The sequence below is a fragment of the Haliotis rubra genome, unplaced genomic scaffold, assembly GCF_003918875.1.
Source record: "Haliotis rubra isolate DU_JTF1 unplaced genomic scaffold, ASM391887v1 Scf208, whole genome shotgun sequence".
In the NCBI taxonomy this organism is placed as follows: domain Eukaryota; kingdom Metazoa; phylum Mollusca; class Gastropoda; order Lepetellida; family Haliotidae; genus Haliotis; species Haliotis rubra.
This window is the reverse complement of record NW_025766092.1, coordinates 382,239-399,951: the sequence shown is the minus strand read 5'-3', so window position 1 is coordinate 399,951 and position 17,713 is coordinate 382,239. Positions and strand designations below refer to the sequence as shown.

At 41.3% G+C, this 17,713-nt stretch overlaps 1 protein-coding gene across 15 annotated transcripts in view; it reads left to right on the top strand.

The window, feature by feature from the left end:
- LOC124276345 (multiple PDZ domain protein-like) overlaps window positions 1-17,713 on the top strand; it is a 170,896-nt gene that overhangs the window by 138,454 nt on the left and 14,729 nt on the right. For all 15 annotated transcript variants that reach the window (XM_046711990.1, XM_046711987.1, XM_046711986.1 and 12 more), the window contains 12 exons: window positions 3,396-3,592; window positions 5,679-5,773; window positions 6,235-6,301; window positions 10,110-10,253; window positions 10,489-10,587; window positions 10,919-10,993; window positions 11,455-11,557; window positions 11,940-12,088; window positions 12,278-12,361; window positions 13,106-13,330; window positions 15,350-15,466; window positions 16,067-16,214. In XM_046711990.1, the coding sequence (XP_046567946.1) occupies window positions 3,396-3,592; window positions 5,679-5,773; window positions 6,235-6,301; window positions 10,110-10,253; window positions 10,489-10,587; window positions 10,919-10,993; window positions 11,455-11,557; window positions 11,940-12,088; window positions 12,278-12,361; window positions 13,106-13,330; window positions 15,350-15,466; window positions 16,067-16,214 (1,503 nt within the window). The remainder of the gene's footprint in view (window positions 1-3,395; window positions 3,593-5,678; window positions 5,774-6,234; window positions 6,302-10,109; window positions 10,254-10,488; window positions 10,588-10,918; window positions 10,994-11,454; window positions 11,558-11,939; window positions 12,089-12,277; window positions 12,362-13,105; window positions 13,331-15,349; window positions 15,467-16,066; window positions 16,215-17,713) is intronic.

The window sequence follows — 17,713 nt, the reverse complement described above, 5'->3', positions numbered from 1 at the left end:
CAGGATGTCTGGCAGGTAGAAACAGGTTTCCAAGACATTTCATTGAAATCGTTGAAATTTAGGTGTGAAATGGGGATAGATGTCAAATAACAGTTTACTGCACTTATATAGTGGCACGTGTGTTTCTGTGTGTGTGTGTGTGTGTGTGTGCTTGTGCATGTGTGTGTGTGTGTGCTTGTGCTTGCATGTCTCTGATTGTACTAGTGCTGAGTGACCGCCTCCGTGGTGTAGTGGTTAGAGCATCCACCTGGAGTGCGGAAGGTCGCGGGTTCGATCCCCGACCACGTCATACCAAAAGACGTTAAAATATGGTACTTGTTGGTCCCTGCCTGGCGTTCGGCATTAATGGGTGCAACAAGGACTGGTCGGCTCAGAGTCAGTATAATGTGTCTGATTGGAGTATTCATGCTTCACTGCGGCATGGTATCTCAGTGGGCTAGCACTATAAAACCAGCTTCAGTCTGGGCTAGTACAAGCAGCCGCACATACACATACACACGCATGCACGTCGTCATATGAGCGAAATATTCTCAAGCACGACGTTAAACCCAATTCCACCACCACCACTAGTGCTGAGTTATAATTGCTAGCCCCCTCAGATACCATGCTGTAGTGTTGGTATGAATTACAGTCCCAGACACAGTGTTTGATGCCAAGCTGACAATCTTTGTTTGATCCCTGTAATGCCAAACACCAGGCAGGGTAACATTATGTACCACTTATTAAAGTCATTTGGGGTGACATGGCCGGGGTTGAACCACCAGCTGCTGCTTTCTCACATGATGCTCTTCCAACGTAGTCAGTAAACTTTCTCTCTTGTTACCTACAGAGGAGGAACAATATGTACTATTTATCTGTGATGCCTCTGTCCTCCATGGGAGGATAGTGAAGCATGCATGGAAGACTGTGTAGAGAATGGATCAATGGTGGAACACAGACAGTTTACTGGAAGGGAGGAAGCTCAGTGGTGCTGGAGACTCGGTGTATAATAGCATCAGGACAGACTTGTTGTATGTGAAGTCATGAATGTATGGAAGGATAAGTCTTAGAAGCTTCAGTGAGGGCTTTACATTGTCTGGGCTCATTGTGACATGGGTCAGATGGTTCCAGGCACCAAACACTGCTGTGCAGAGTTGCATCCCCTTACCTTGCCAGGAAACAAAGAACATAGGTGAACAAACTTATATCTAGTCATGCCAGTGTGTATGAGGTGTCCTAGCTTCAAAGAAGTCCCACATGGGTACAACGTGTGAAGCCCATTTCTGGTGTCCCCCGCCGTGATGTTGCTGGAATATTGCAAAAGCTACTTAAAGCTAGTCATGCCAAAGCGCAAACTCACTCAGTCAGTCAAAGAAGTCAATATTTACTATGCAGAGTTGCATCCCCTTGCCTTGCCAGGATCCATTAGTAGCATGGGTGGTACCCACATCATTTCTGGCCATGCCAGGAGATACGATTGACTCAGCTTCTATTCACTGTACAGAGTTGCTTCCCCTTGCCTTGTCACAAGTTATGTTTAATGAGGAGCATAGGTGGCAGAGTTCCTACAGTCTTCCCATCAGTGATACATTTCCGCCAGTAATGTGTTACGATCCTTAATTCACATTGGTTATGTGGAATAAACGTGAGAAATGCTGATAACCTGCTTTACTTCTAGATTTCTTCACACTCTAAATGGACTTGTCAGAACACTAACCAGATATATTGGTCCGAGCTTAATTATCATGAGATAGGTTTTTGTAAGGATGAGACACATGACTGCTGTCATGTAGAAAATTAACACAGAATGATTCTGTTACAAATTCATCATTGAATTTTGTCAGCTGGTAATGATGAATTTTCCTTGTGAATATGAGAAATGATACACACAAATAATTTGACAAAAGCAGTATGTGTTTTCAGAGTTTGGTTATCTCAGTATTTTGTCTTGAGATGGAGATTGTGTAAGTGAAGAAATAATGTTTTTGGCTGGCTTGCATTTTAATAATCAAGTCTGGTAGAGACAAAAAGGTGGTTTATGTAAAGAATACCTTGCCATGACCACTGTTCCATTTCTGGAGATCTTTGGTAATCCAGCATCTAGTGAGGCTTTACTTACCAAGGAGCAGGTGGTGTAGTCTAGTGGTTAAGGCAGGCGTTAACCGTCGCACGCCGAAGACCTGGGTTCAATTCCCACATGAGTACAATGTGTGAAGCCCATTTCTGGTGTTCCCCACTGTGATATTGCTGGAATATTTGCTAAAAGCAGCATAAAACTAAACTCGCTAACTCACTCACTCACTCACCTCTGACAGACTCACTCACTCACTTCTAGCTCACTCCTTCCACAGAGCCCTTCCACAGATCTATACAAATTCAATGTATTTTTCAGGCTAGAGTTTACAAACTGTACATGTAAACGGTAAACTTTTAGTGTGTAGGCCATGTCATGTTCAGTTCATGTCTCTTGATATAAAGCCACTGGACAGTTCTGACTTGAAGAGCACTCATATTGGAGTATGTAATGTTTATGTAAGTCTATGACATTACTCACTGCTGTGATGAAATGGACAAGGCTGTCAAATTAAGTTGAAGCATGTGGTGTATTAATCCATCAATAGCTGGGTTAGATGTACATTGCTGCTGGGGAGTTGGCAGACGGCTTCGACGCCATCCTTTGAAGGCGTGGTTTCAGAAGTAGATCAGACGATCTGCTCGGTACTGTTAGGTGAAGGTTTGCTGGACCTGGCCGATGTGATGTAGATGATTGGAATTGTGTATCAGGTACTCTGTGATGAACCATACAGTGAAACTGTTCCATACACATTGTTTTCTGTCTGAAGAGCTAGCAATAGGTATTTCTGAGTTGAGACATTCACTCATGTGGCTCAGTGGTCAAGGTTCCTGTGATGGTTTCGGTAAGGATTGTTGAACAGAAACCCACACTTATTATAAAGGCTACTAATGTGATTAGGTATGTCATCATCTCCCACTAGGCATGGACAAAGTCTGGTCACTGAAGTATGTTGTATGACATTCATGTTCTTACATTGCTGTGATACAACTCCAGTACTGATTTAACAAACTTATGGAGAATGTAAGAATTGTATAATATGGTCACTAGCATCTGTGGAGTAACCTTGCTGGCAAGATGTGTAGAACATAAAAGTTTGTGAATAACACCAGCTAGGTCAGATGGTCAGCCTTGTTGGTGAAGCATTTACTCACGACAGGTTTGATGTTATACTCACTCAATCACTACGAAGGCAACATATCTTATTGTACTTGAATGGCTAACTGTCCCTTTAACTGCAGGCTGAAGATGCTGACTGTAATGGAAAACCAGGCAAATTGTACTTTACGTTGTAACTTGTGACTTTGAAGGCTTTGTTCAAACCATGGTTCTCTGTTTCCAGAAAAACTTCAGAAGAAATATGGTGAGCTGAGCGGAGATATTCACCTGGTGGATCTGTCGACGGGGTCAAATGGTCTGGGCTTGAGCTTGGCTGGCAATAAGGATCGGAACCTCATGAGTGCTTTTGTGGCAGGGATACAGCCGGAGAGCACAGCCGCCAAGGATGGCAGAATTACCGTTGGGGATGAACTGCTGGAGGTGGGTTCCCTGATACTATTGGATACTTGAGACTTTGGGAATATATTCCAAATGTCAGTCCTTGCTGCACATGATTCTCCTATTCGTGAGAATATTGGGGATGTGAATATGTGCCTCAATAATGCATGTTGCTGTGTAGGGATGAACTGCTGGAGGTGCGTTCCAGATTCTACTGGATGTATAAGTCGTATATATTCCAAATCTCAGACCTTGATGAACATGACTATCCTGTTCCTGAAAATTTTGGGGATGTGAATATGTGCCTTAATGATGTATGTTCTTGTGAATGGGTCTGACTTCAGGTCAGCTGCATGATGACTTCTCAGAGCCATATGCTTGGGTAGATCATGAGCAGAACAGGCCACCCACATTCACCATGATGTTTCTCTCATATTACATGTTTGGTCTTAGTACTCAGGGCTTGTCCTTAGAGCTGATGTCTGTTTGACATTGTACCCAAAAGGGTTGGTCCACATTACCCCACCAACTTTTTGCCTGTCAGGCCGCCATGATACAGCCCGTACATTACTGACCCCTTCAATCTCTCTCACACTAAATGTTTACTCTCAAGAGGATGCATGTTTTATTTCAAGACTGTAACATTTGCAATTAGAACTAGGTCTCTGGGGGAAACTTTTTAGTTACTTCATCTTTTGGCATTTTACTGAAAGAAACACATGCCAATTACTATACCATGCTTACCTTTGACATTCTTACAAACACGTCACACAAACACCAATTGGATTGGAAATTTTCTTCAGAAAAATATTTTTAATTAAATAACCCAACTGCCCAAAAAAGCCGAATCTTTATTGTCAGAAAATGTAAGAAAATCATTAGAAGCAAGAAATGTAGAACATGTTGGCTCTGTTTCCAAGGCCGGAGTTGTCTGCTATGTGTAAAGTGATTAGTCTGCGGGAGTGAAGTGTTAAGGCAATATCACGCCTCCCAGTTAATATTGGAATTCATTGACTTCGCACCTCATTGGCTGGACCTTTTAGTCCAACTTGTTGTGGTGAGCACTATGATTAGTTCATGTCATGTGTTATCATTGTAGCTGTTGTTAGCTCTGTCTTTCTCCAGGTGGAAGAAATTGATTAGTGAATAGATTAGGTGATTGAGTCCGACAGTAGTGATGTCAGATAGGACTAGGTTTCTGTAAGTATGGGTCAACTTTGGGGGAGAAAGGTTTCAGCTGGGAGTCAGGTTTGTTTGTATGAAGGTGTGTAGAGAAAGTATGGTCAACTTTCTTTAGAGAAAGAAAATGATGTATCCCTGATCTGGTTGTTACTATCACAGCGTATTGTTGGTGATTTAAAAATTAGGGTTGGGTGTGCACACTACAAATAAACTGACCTAGTTTGATCACACATCACACATCCGACGTATCTACTCCATACATATCGCATACACTCTATACCCATCCCAGGGCGGTGGGGCAGCCTAGTGGTCAAAGCGTTCGCTCGTCACGCCGAAAGCACGGGTTTGATTTCCCACATGGGTACAATGTGTGAAGCCCATTTCTGGTGTCCCTCGCCGTGATGTTGCTGGAATATTGCTAAAAGCGGCGTAAAACCAGACTTACTCACTGTCCCCATCCATCCCCATACACCCTGTTTGGCCACCATGCACACACCCCAAATACCCTATATAGCCGCTCCAACACCCTATATACCCACCCAACCCACACACACCATACACCCTGTATAGCCACCGCTAACACCCTATATACACACCCAACCCACATACTCCATACACCCTATATAGCCATAGCCATCCCCAACACCCTATATACCCACCCAACCCACACACACCATACACCCAGTATAGCCACCCCCAACACCCTATATACCCACCAACCCACATACACCATACACCCTATATAGCCACCCCCAACACCCTATATACCCACCCAACCCACATTCACCATACACCCAGTATAGCCACCCCTATGCCATATATAGCCATCCCACCCTCCCCATACACCCTATATTTGCATGCACTTTACTTCTTATTGCCTCTCAGAAATAATGTTCCTTATGCAAACCAAGTACATTTGTAGATGTCATGTTTCTGTATCCTGTAGGTGAATGGCCAAGTCCTACATGGAAGGAGTCACTTGAATGCCTCTGCCATCATCAAGGGCATCAAGACACCTTCGGTCAAGATTGTCCTCCTCAGGTAAATAGAAACATTCATCATTGAAAACTACCAGGTTTAAGCCACAGTTATGTTTCATGTTTGACACTCATTGTAATTCAGGACAGAACATGTTAGGATTCTGTAGCAGAATAGGTCCTTTGGACCCCATGCTTGTATTCAGGTGGGGATTCTAGGGCCAAACCAAGCCCCAAATGCTTGTTGTGTTCCAGTGGTGATTATAGGGCAGAGAAGGGATCGAGCACCTAATGCTTGCATTCCAGTGGTGATTCTAGGGTAAAATAGGTCCCTTGCACCCATTGCTTAGTGACTCTTGCTTCTATTTAAATCATTATTCTGTGCCCGGATAGTCTCCAGTATGCCTTACTTGTTTTTACAGCGAACTATTGCAACAAAGATAAAATTAGATTTTTGACATTCTTACATATTTAACATGATTCCATCTTCATGTGTTGACAGTGTTTTATCAAATACAATTTCAGACGAGAGAACTACCAGCACCATATGGCCATCAAGCCACTGCGTCTGGGTCCCATCATCCATACAGAGGTATGTCCCGTGTTGTGTCCCTGGGCACTGTAGTGAAACTGGTGTTGGTGTGAGATCTATGACATGTTAACATCAGTGACTGGTGTTGAGATCTATGACTGGTGTTGAGATCTTCAACAAGTGTTGACATCTGTCACTGGTGTTGAGATCAGTGACTAGTGTTGAGATCTGTCACAGGTGTTGAGATCAGTGACTAGTGTTGAGATCTGTCACAGGTGTTGAGATCAGTGACTGGTCTTGAGATCTATCATAGGTTGAGATCTGCGCCAGGTGTTGAGATCTGTAACAGGTGTTGAGATAAGTGACTGGTCTTGAGATCTGTCATAAGTTGAGATCTGCGGCAGGTGTTGAGATCTGTAATAGGTGTTGAGATCAGTGACAGGTGTTGAGATCAGTGACTGGTGTTAAGATCTGCAACAGGTCTTGAGATCTGTCACAGGTCTTGAGATCAGTGACTGGTCTTGAGATCTGTCATAGGTTGAGATCTGTGGCAGGTGTTGAGATCTGTCACAGGTGTTGAGATTTGTGACTGGTTTTAAGATCTGTGGCTGGTCTTGAGACTGCAATGTTGCTTCATGAGAATTAGACTGTGGAGAACCTAAGATATTTCTGTTTATGATTTATATTTACAATCGATTGTTTTTCTCTCTTTTTCGAATAATATCCCGTGCTAAGATGCTCCTTCAACACATACAGTTTAAAAAGTTGAGGATTTTGTGTTTGTAATCATTCAACTAATTAGATTCAGTGTATTCATTATGTTTTGTTCTTTCAAGGATGGTTTGTGGTCAGGAAGTTCTGAAGTGTTGTCGCTGCCATTGACATTGTTTACCCATATTCTGTCCAGCATATTCCGAAGTTACTGTGACATTGCCCAATTTGAAATTCAAATTATGGAAAGTTAAACCATTAGACATTTGTCTTTTAGAAGGTTATACAGAAGCCATTTATCTTCTGCACTCTATCATGATAAAAAGGTTGATATTCATAAGGCAGTCGACAGAGATCTGAGTTGGAGACAAACATGGCATGCAGTATTCTGTAGCAGCACCAACTGGGTCATATTCAGCCACACACGCCAATCAATAGCAATGTTAAAAGCTGGCCTGCCATGGATCAAATACCTATTTCATTAACTGAACGTCTAGACGGAACCTAATGACATGGGTCAAGGGACCCAAAGAACAAGACCTGATTAGGCCACTTTCTGATGGGGTTTTGGATGAAAAAGATTGATTGTTGCACAGACATTAGAGTGTGAAGATGTGGATTTACACAGGCAAATGTATGTTAATGGTAAAGTAATCCAGAGCCCAACTGGTGGTTGATGGTGCGAGCAATACTGATATCTTGACATCACATGACCGGCATTATTTTCAGGGTTTTAACTTGACTCCACAAGTTTTAGGGACATTGGGTTTCGTAAATGAGCTATTTCAACTTTTAGACACATCTTAAACTGGGAGGTGGGGTAGTCTGGCTGGTGGTTAAAGCATCTGCTCGTCACGCGGAAGCAGCAGGTTTATTGCCAACATGGGTTGAATGTATGAAGCCCATTTCTGATATTGCTGGAATATTGCTAAAAGCGGCATAAAACCTTACTCACTCACTCATTCACTGAGCTGAAACAGACTTGTATCTCCAGAACAGGCATGTGAAAGTGCTATCATTCTTTCTCATAAAACCTGGACTTCGCACATTGTACCCATGTGGGGAATCGCGGATCTTAGGGGTGATGAGCAAACGCTTTAATCACTAGGCTGTCCCAGCGACCCCTGGCAGTAACATTAACATTCTGCTTGAAAGTGTTACCATTCTTTCTCTAAGATGGATTCCTGAAACAAAAGTCAGTGAAATTCAAATGCAGTTTTTCTACTGATTGTTGTGGTGGAATATTTATGTGTATTACATGTTTGGAAAAGCTGAAGGCAGAAGACATTAGTTTATTCTTTTCCAACCTATATGTTCATGCAGGCCAGTATGACATGTGATTATTTCAGTTTCAGAGCCCTGTATGAAATTTAATGTATAACATTTGAGTTGCCAAAAACTTCTTCCACACAGTAATTCATAAAAATGGTTCAACAGATAAATTGTTCCAGTAGAAACCAAGATGAAAAGTGCATGTCATATATTATGGGAGGGTTGGGCAATATAGGAGACGGAGGCTGGTATCTAAGTTATAATGTGATAACTGGAGACCATATCGAGGATTAGGTGGCAACAATGTCACTGTGCCTGGATATTGTTGGACTACAGTCACTGGAGTAGGTCAGCTTTTAGCAATGAGCTGAATGTGTTATAATCTTTGTTTACTTTTATTATGGTCAAGTTTTAATTACTTGATAGACTACTTGGACATAGTGTAACACCTCAGTTGGGATTTCAGGGCAGAGTATGTAATTGCTGATTGATGAGGATTGAATGGTTACAACATTGTTTCTTATCTTGCTCACACAGCATGGTATGGCCAGTTTGCCTGGCATTATGTTGACTATCGCATTAAAACAACATCCACTCACTATACCGCTGACCCCCTCACTCACTCACCAACTGCACAGGTTTAGCTTTAGATACAGTTACTTGTGTGGAGCTTGTCCAAGGTACTCCAGCCCCATGAATAGCGAAGATGGTATAATGTTAATAATGTCCAAATGTCTCTTGTGAGAGGAGTGAAAATGGTATAATGTTAATAATGTCCAAATATCTCTAGTAACAGGAGCGAAGATGGTTTAATGTAAATAATGTCCAAATATCTCTTGTGACAGGAATGAAGATGGTATAATGTTAATAATGTCCAAATATCTCTTGTGACAGGAGCGAAGATGGTATAATGTTAATAATGTCCAAATATCTCTTGTGACAGGAGCGAAGATGGTATAATGTTAATAATGTCCAAATATCTCTTGTGACAGGAGCTTGGTGAAGATGGTATAATGTTAATAATGTCCAAATATCTCTTGTGACAGGAGCGAAGATGGTATAATGTTAATAATGTCCAAATATCTCTTGTGACAGGAGCGAAGATGGTATAATGTTAATAATGTCCAAATATCTCTTGTGACAGGAAGCGAAGATTGTATAATGTTAATAATGTCCAAATATCTCTTGTGACGGGAGAGAAGATGGTATAATGTTAATAATGTCCAAATATCTCTTGTGACAGGAGCGAAGATGGTATAATGTTAATAATGTCCAAATATCTCTTGTGACAGGAGATGAAGATGGTATAATGTTAATAATGTCCAAATATCTCTTGTGCACAGGATGTCCAAATATCTCTTGTGACAGGAAGATGGTTTAATGTTAATAATGTCCAAATATCTCTTGTGACGGGAGCGAAGATGGTTTAATGTTAATAATGTCCAATTATCTCTTGTGACGGGAGCGAAGATGGTTTAATGTTAATAATGTCCAAATATCTCTTGTGACAGGAGCGAAGATGGTTTAATGTTAATAATGTCCAAATATCTCTTGTGACAGGAGCGAAGATGGGAAATGTTAATAATGTCCAAATATCTCTTGTGACAGGAGCGAAGATGGTATAATGTTAATAATGTCCAAATATCTCTTGTGACAGGAGCGAAGATGGTATAATGATAATAGTGAGTGAGTGAGTTGGGTTTTACGCCACTTTTAGCAATATTCCAGCAACATCACGGCAGGGGACACCATAAATGGGCTTCACATATTCTGCCCATGTGGGGATTCGAACCCGGATCGTCAGCGTGACGAGCCGACGCTTTAACCATTAGGCTACCCCACCGCCCCTATAATGATAATAATGTCCAAGTATCTCTTGTGACAGGAGCATGTGGAATCGGCCACTTCCCCAAAGCCGACTCCCAATCGAGCACCTGTTCCTGCAGCAACGGGTACGACGCCTCACAAGGAGCCCCCAAAAGAGGACACCAAACCTCTTGATATTGTAAATACTGTCACACTTTCAAAGGTATGTTATTGTGTGTACTGTCAAACTTCAGATGTGTTATTGTAAATACTGTCAAACTCCATAAGATATGTTGTAATTACTGTCACACTGCAAGGTATGTTATTGATCCTGATTGAATTAAACAATTTCAAATGGAACTGGTAAGAATTCAAAATAAGTGTCAAGACAAATGGGAGTATATTTGTTAACTTCCTAAACTTTTGATTAAAACCCTTATTACATTCTGTTCTTGTAGGGACCCCAAGGTCTTGGTTTTGGCATCGTGGAAGAAACTCGCGACGGCCGCCACGGGATCTATGTCCGTAGTGTGACACCAGGGGGCGCTGCAGCAAAGGTTGGTATACATGGCATGTGCTTATCATGTAAGTCTTTGATAACATTGGCAGCCAAGTGGACACTGCCATGATGCACAAAGTAAAGAAGTCATGGACTGGTGATCAGTTGGAATTCCAGATACACAGTGTGACCCTTGAGACAGCACCATTTAACTGAGTGTAGAATTCAGCGTATTTCTAAATGTCACATCAGTAGAAAATAACTGCTACATGTTCAAGATTTCAAACTGGTAAACGAAGCATTAGGGTAACATCTTCACACATCATGATAACCCACTGTGATAAACTAATAGTCAGTGACGTTATTTCCAGCTCACTTGTATATTACAGGATGGACAGCTGACAGTCGGAGATCAGATCATGGAAGTTGGGGACAAATCATTAAATGGCGTACATTACGATAAGGTGAGAACGAGATCAGGCTTTACTGCTACCACTGTGACTGAAAAATACTGACTGAAAACCCCACATACCAGATAATATTTATACAACACAAAATGCTTCATATAGATGGAAATCCAGCTTTTGAATCTGGAAGTGAATATTCAGTTTGGTTGTCAAGTGATTTGGATATCAAGAAGTTTGTTTATGCAGACAATATTTGATAAATGCAAGATTCTGCACATATGAGGTTATATGTATATCAAAAAAAAAAGTGTCAACAGAGCAAATTGTTTCATTGTGACAAGTCAGTAAAATAAGCAGTGGTCTTAAACCGTGGCCAAACATGGCCAAATGTGTGACACTTAGGGCTTAAAATTGAACATCACCTAAATAGAAAATAAATGTGTTATTTTTTTCTGTTGGGGGTAGGGGGGAAGCAGTTCATTGATGATGCTTATGTTTTTTCTTTTACTTCTTAACAGGCAATCGATATTTTACGACAATCTCAGGGCAGTGTGAAATTAAAGGTTCGAAAGATTGGTAAAGGCAAGCAAGGAGAATCAATTCGACTTGGAAACACAGTTGGTAAGTTACATTCAAGTAGACATTAGTTGAATAGAATGCAAGACAAGGTCCAAGCTCACAGGACATAAACAGACAGTTGATGTTCATTTATTACAAGAACGTCAGTACTTTCAAATCATGTACTGTTCAGGTTGGTAGACAATGGGAGACAACTCTTGAAGGCTCATCAGAAAGTGCACATGGCCATTCTCCTCACAGCATCTGGTATCCCAGTTGTATATGGCTTTATAAAGTAGAGCTTAATAGCTTTATAGGATCAGTATCGCCTGGGATATACCCTACACATAGTGTATCCCCTGGAAAATACCCCATAGTGTTGACAGAGTCAAACAAGTCATGTAGTATTTCCCAGAAAACTATATCCATATATATTTGTTTCCAGATGAATCTTCAACTGACCCTCCAGCCCCAGTTGTGACGACTGACCCCAAGACCTGCCCAATCACCCCTGGTCGAGAGACCCTCATAGAGATTGAAAAGGGTCGCACAGGACTTGGGCTCAGCATTGTGGGTGGGTCAGACACGCTACTGGTAAGTCAACATGTTGCTTTGACAACAGAGTATATGATCAGATCTCCTGTTTTCCTAAGTACAAAAATGATAGCAAAATGTTGTTGTACATCAGTCATTTTATTGATTCTGTAGCATGTTTCAAACATTACCGGCATTTAAAAATATTTCTTTGAATGGTTGGATTAAGTACATTTAATCTGTTTCCAGGGAGCTATCATTATTCACGAAGTGTATGAAGATGGGGCAGCTTTTAAAGATGGCAGACTTTCTGCTGGGGACCAAATCTTGGAGGTGAGAATTAGATTCACCTGCTCAGTGGCAATCTTTTCTGCTCTTCTATCATAGTAGTTTAAATACCATCCAATACATCTAGTCATATACCATCCAAATACATCAAGTCAAGTCATACATACATACATCAAGTCAAGCCATAGGTCAATCAGGTCATACACCATCCAAATACACAAAGTCAAGCCATATGTACATCAAATCAAGCCATACATACATCATGTCAAGCCATACATACATCATGTCAAGCCATACATACATCATGTCAAGCCATACATACATCATGTCAAGCCAAACATACATCAAGTCAAGGCATACGTTCATCAAGTCATACACCATCCAAATATACTAAGTCAAGCCTTACATCAAGTCAAGCGATACATACATACATCAAGTCAAACCATACATACATCAAGTCAAACCATACGTACATCAAGTCAAACCATACATCAAGTCAAACCATATGTACATCAAGTCAAACCATACGTACATCAAGTCAAACCATATACATCAAGTCAAACCATATGTACATCAAGTCAAACCATATGTACATCAAGTCAAACCATATGTACATCAAGTCAAACCATACGTACATCAAGTCAAACCATACGTACATCAAGTTGACACCATCCATGTCAGTCTCACCCCTCCACACCGCCACCATATAGCTGGAATATTGCTGAGTGTGGCGTAAAACTAAACTCACTCACTCACTCACTCTATCACCCTCCACAACCAATGTTGCAGGTGAACCGTGAGGACCTGCGTGATGCCACCCACGACCACGCCATCCAGGTGCTGCGCCAGACACCCTCCAGCGTGTGGATCCTGATGTACCGCGATGACAACCAGTTGAAGGAAGAGGACATCTACGACATCTTCAGCGTGGAGCTCATGAAGAAGCCGGGCAAGGGACTCGGACTCAGCATCGTCGGCAAGAAGACTGATGTCGGTGTTTACATATCAGACATTGTGAGTACGATGGAGATGAATATGGACACATGTACAGTGGTCTTCCTCTATGCTCACCCATGAAGATCCGGGTTCAATTGGTCTTCAGTAACACATGCTTGTCGTAAGAGGCGACAAACGGGATCGGAGTGGTCAGGCTTGCTGACTTGGTTGACACATGTCATCGTCATCCCAATTGTGTGTATCGACGTTCATACTGTTGATCACTGAATTGTCTGGTGCAGACACAATTATTTACAGACCGCCGCCATATAGATGGTATATTGCTAAGTGTGGCGTAAAACTGAACTCACTCACTCCTCTATGCTAAACGTGATGACAAGGACACCTGGAATGTAAGGCTTGATTTTGGTGGCTCCATGTATGTTGGAACATAATTCTAGGGCTACAAAGATGCAAATATATTCAATAATAGCAACAGTAATCTCTCTGTTTCATGCTGGATGGCTGGCTTTAGCAAACTTGGTTATTTCAAGTGTTGAGCTAGCAGTTTAAGTTCTGGTTACCTCTTGAGGTCAAATCATTCACCATTCACAAGAGGGTCCAAGACTTTCTTCTGAATTCCCTCCCACACCAAGCTGCCTCTTGAGGTCAAATCATTCACTATTCACTAGACGGTCAAAGACTTTCTTCTGAATTCCCTCCAATACCAAGCTGCCTCTTGAGGTCAAATCATTCACTATTCACAAGACGGTCCAAGACTTTCTTCTGAATTCCCTCCAATACCAAGCTGCCTCTTGAGGTCAAATCATTAACTATTCACTAGACGGTCCAAGACTTTCTTCTGAATTCCCTCCAACACCAAGCTGCCTCTTGAGGTCAAATCATTCACTATTCACAAGATGGTCCAAGACTTTCTTCTGAATTCCCTCCAACACCAAGCTGCCTCTTGAGGTCAAATCATTCACTATTCACAAGACGGTCCAAGACTTTCTTCTGAATTCCCTCCCAAACCAAGCTGCCTCTTGAGGTCAAATCATTAACTATTCACAAGACGGTCCAAGACTTTCTTCTGAATTCCCTCCAATACCAAGCTGCCTCTTGAGGTCAAATCATTCACTATTCACAAGACGGTCCAAGACTTTCTTCTGAATTCCCTCCCACACCAAGCTGCCTCTTGAGGTCAAATCATTCACTATTCACAAGACGGTCCAAGACTTTCTTCTGAATTCCCTCCAAGACCAAGTTTCTTCTGAATTCCCTCCCACACCAAGCTGCCTCTTGAGGTCAAATCATTCACTATTCACAAGACGGTCCAAGACTTTCTTCTGAATTCCCTCCCACACCAAGCTGCCTCTTGAGGTCAAATCATTCACTATTCACTAGACGGTCCAAGACTTTCTTCTGAATTCCCATTCACTATTCACACACTTTCTTCCCACACCAAGCTGCCTCTGAATTCCCTCCAACACCAAGCTGCCTCTTGAGGTCAAATCATTCACTATTCACAAGACGGTCCAAGACTTTCTTCTGAATTCCCTCCAACACCAAGCTGCCATATCATGATACAACTCGGTTACTGTTCACAGGTGTTGGAGCGGTTGGGTAGCCTTGTGGTTAAAGCGTTCGCTTATCTCGCCAAAGACCTGGGTTTGATTCCCATATGGGTACAGACCCGTGAAGGTCCGGGTTAGAATTGGCCTTCAGTAACCCATGCTTGTCGTAAGAGGCGACCAACGGGATCAGGTGGTCAGGCTCGCTGGCTTGGTTGACACATGTCATCGGATCCCAATTGCGCAGATCGATGCTCATACTGTTGATCACTTGATTGTCTGGTCCAGACTTGATTATTTACAGACCGCCACCCTATGGCTGGAATATTGCTGAGTGCGGCGTACAACTAAACTCACTCACTCACCCCATACGGGTACAATGTGTGAAGCCCATTTCTGGTGTGTCCCGCCATGATATTGCTGGGATATTGCTAAAAGTGGTGTAAAGCCATACTCACTCACTTTCAAAGCTGTGTTTACTAACGTTGGTACTATTACAGTCTCACTGATGATTTCATGTTTTCAGGTGAAGGGCGGGGTGGCAGAGGCTGATGGAAGACTTATGCAAGGGGACCAGATTCTCGCTGTCAATGGAGAAGACATGAGAAACTCAACTCAGGAATATGCAGCAGGCGTTCTTAAGGTAACAGCATTTTAAGCTTGACGTGTAAGGGGAGGTAATTCTTGTATTTGTTACTGTTTTTCTGAGGGACATCTTTATTCATTTTGATGTGAACATGTGTTGTCATAATCAGTGGGCATCACATTACTATAGATATGAATGTCAAGGATGTCTGATGGCACTCCCAGTCTTGTATTGGGAGTCTGTTGGTTGAACATTTAACACGTTTCAGTGTTTCTGAGCACCATAAGTAACCGAAGTTAGATTCAACCTAACTGGTAATTGCCTCATTGCGACATTTCAAATCTTCCTCGAATGGAGGACGGTGGGGTAGCCTAGTGTTCCCTTGTCATGCCAAAGACCTGGGTTCGATTCCCCACACAGGTACAATGCGTGAAGCCCATGTCTGGTGTCCCCCGCCGTGATGTTGCTGGAATATTGCTGAGTGTGGTGTTAAACAACAATCAAACAAACATATTTCAGCTGCATCTGACAGTATAGTAAGGTAAAATGGATAGTTTTGTTAGCAGCTAATGGTATTTGATGGATTTGGACAGTTTTCATAGTTTTAAGTTGATTTTGAATTTTTTCAGCAGTTAATATTTTTCTTTGGTTTTGCAGACATTGATGGGCAAGGTGACAATGATGGTGGGAAGGTTAAAAGCAGGGTCAAGGACCTCTTCACGACGGAACTCCAATTCTCCTGGCAGTGCTTTGAAAAAATCAGAATCGAGTGCAAGCAATCGCTCCCGGGGAAAACACTCAAAGAGTATGTATTGTTGTATTGTTGTACTCTCTCTGCGGCCTTCTTTGCTAATGTACAATTTAGTAACACGTACATGGAAAAATTGCAGCTGTACAGTCTAGTAATACATGGCAAATTGCAGCTGTACAGTCTAATAATACATTGGCAAATTGCAGCTGTACAGTCTAGTAATACATAATACAAAAATTTGTAGGTGTACAGCCAAGTGAAATATACAACTCAAAGATATATATTCGAGTTGTATGGTTAGTAATTGTTTGGGATTTGTTTCTGTGTCAAGTTGGTATCAAATTCTAATTGTAGATGAATTATTGTACATTGTTTAAAATATTGTAATTCAGAAGGAAATTATTACAAATTATTACAATCACTTTTTTATGTAATTGTATGCTCTGTCTTCACTCAAAATAAATCTAAAATATTTGTGAATTGTTTGTTTTTAGGTTATGTATGCTTTTAAATTATATGTTTTCAATAAAAATAGTAAATGTGTTCAGATTCTTAAAAGACGTATTTGAAGCATTTGCACTCTGGAATTTGCCATGGATTGTTTAGACTGGTACAGCCTTCTCCCCACATGTACGTGTGTTAACCGTCTATAGACATTTTAACTTAATTAAGCTTATATCTCTTGGATTTGAAACTAGATGCGATCTCTTCAATTTAATTTCCAGAATCTGATCCTTAATGAATTTTAGACAGAAGATTCTGCTCCATTGAAGTGTTAATTATGTAGGACTCGTTAACTGGCCAATTAGCTCTGTAGCCCACTGCATGCTTGTGACTGTACGGCATGAGACTACTGCCCCGTGCAGCATGTCACACCCTCGTCTCTGTCACCACCATCTTTCTCTTATCGCTAGCTACAAGCCAGCCTGCACTGGTCAACTTTTTCACTCAAATGATGGCATTTTACTGCACAGGAAATTGTCACAAATTATTTTTTAGTGACAGATGTATTTGTTAGTGTATATAACTTTACATTTCTTTATTTTTCAAACATGTTGGTATTTTGTACAGGAATAGGTCATAATAATAACAATGTTTGTATTTATTTTATACCAGATTCATCCCCTTAAGTATGCACAAAGTGCTACATTATTATCTCGGTCAATGGATCAGAGTGGACTCGATTGTTGTTCTCAACTTCTTGGGGAGTATACCACCCAACCAATATTGGTGTTAAATTGACGTGTATTTCTTTTCAATTATTGAGGATTGTTTTAAATGGGAATTACCCTATTTTTAGGTAATTAATGGTAATTAGTATAAATTAATGTAATTTTTAGTTATGATTGTATGAATATGTACATGTGAGCTGACACAATGAACATAGGGCATGTTAGGTAGCAGCTGAGATTAGCTGTGAGAAATTGGCCAGTTCTAACAGTCGCCTGCCTGTACGTCACTACTTATTCTGACATTGTCAACATTTCAGAAAACGTCTGAAAAACATCATGAACTTTGTTTTCATCACTATCATTCATGCAAAGGAAACTTGT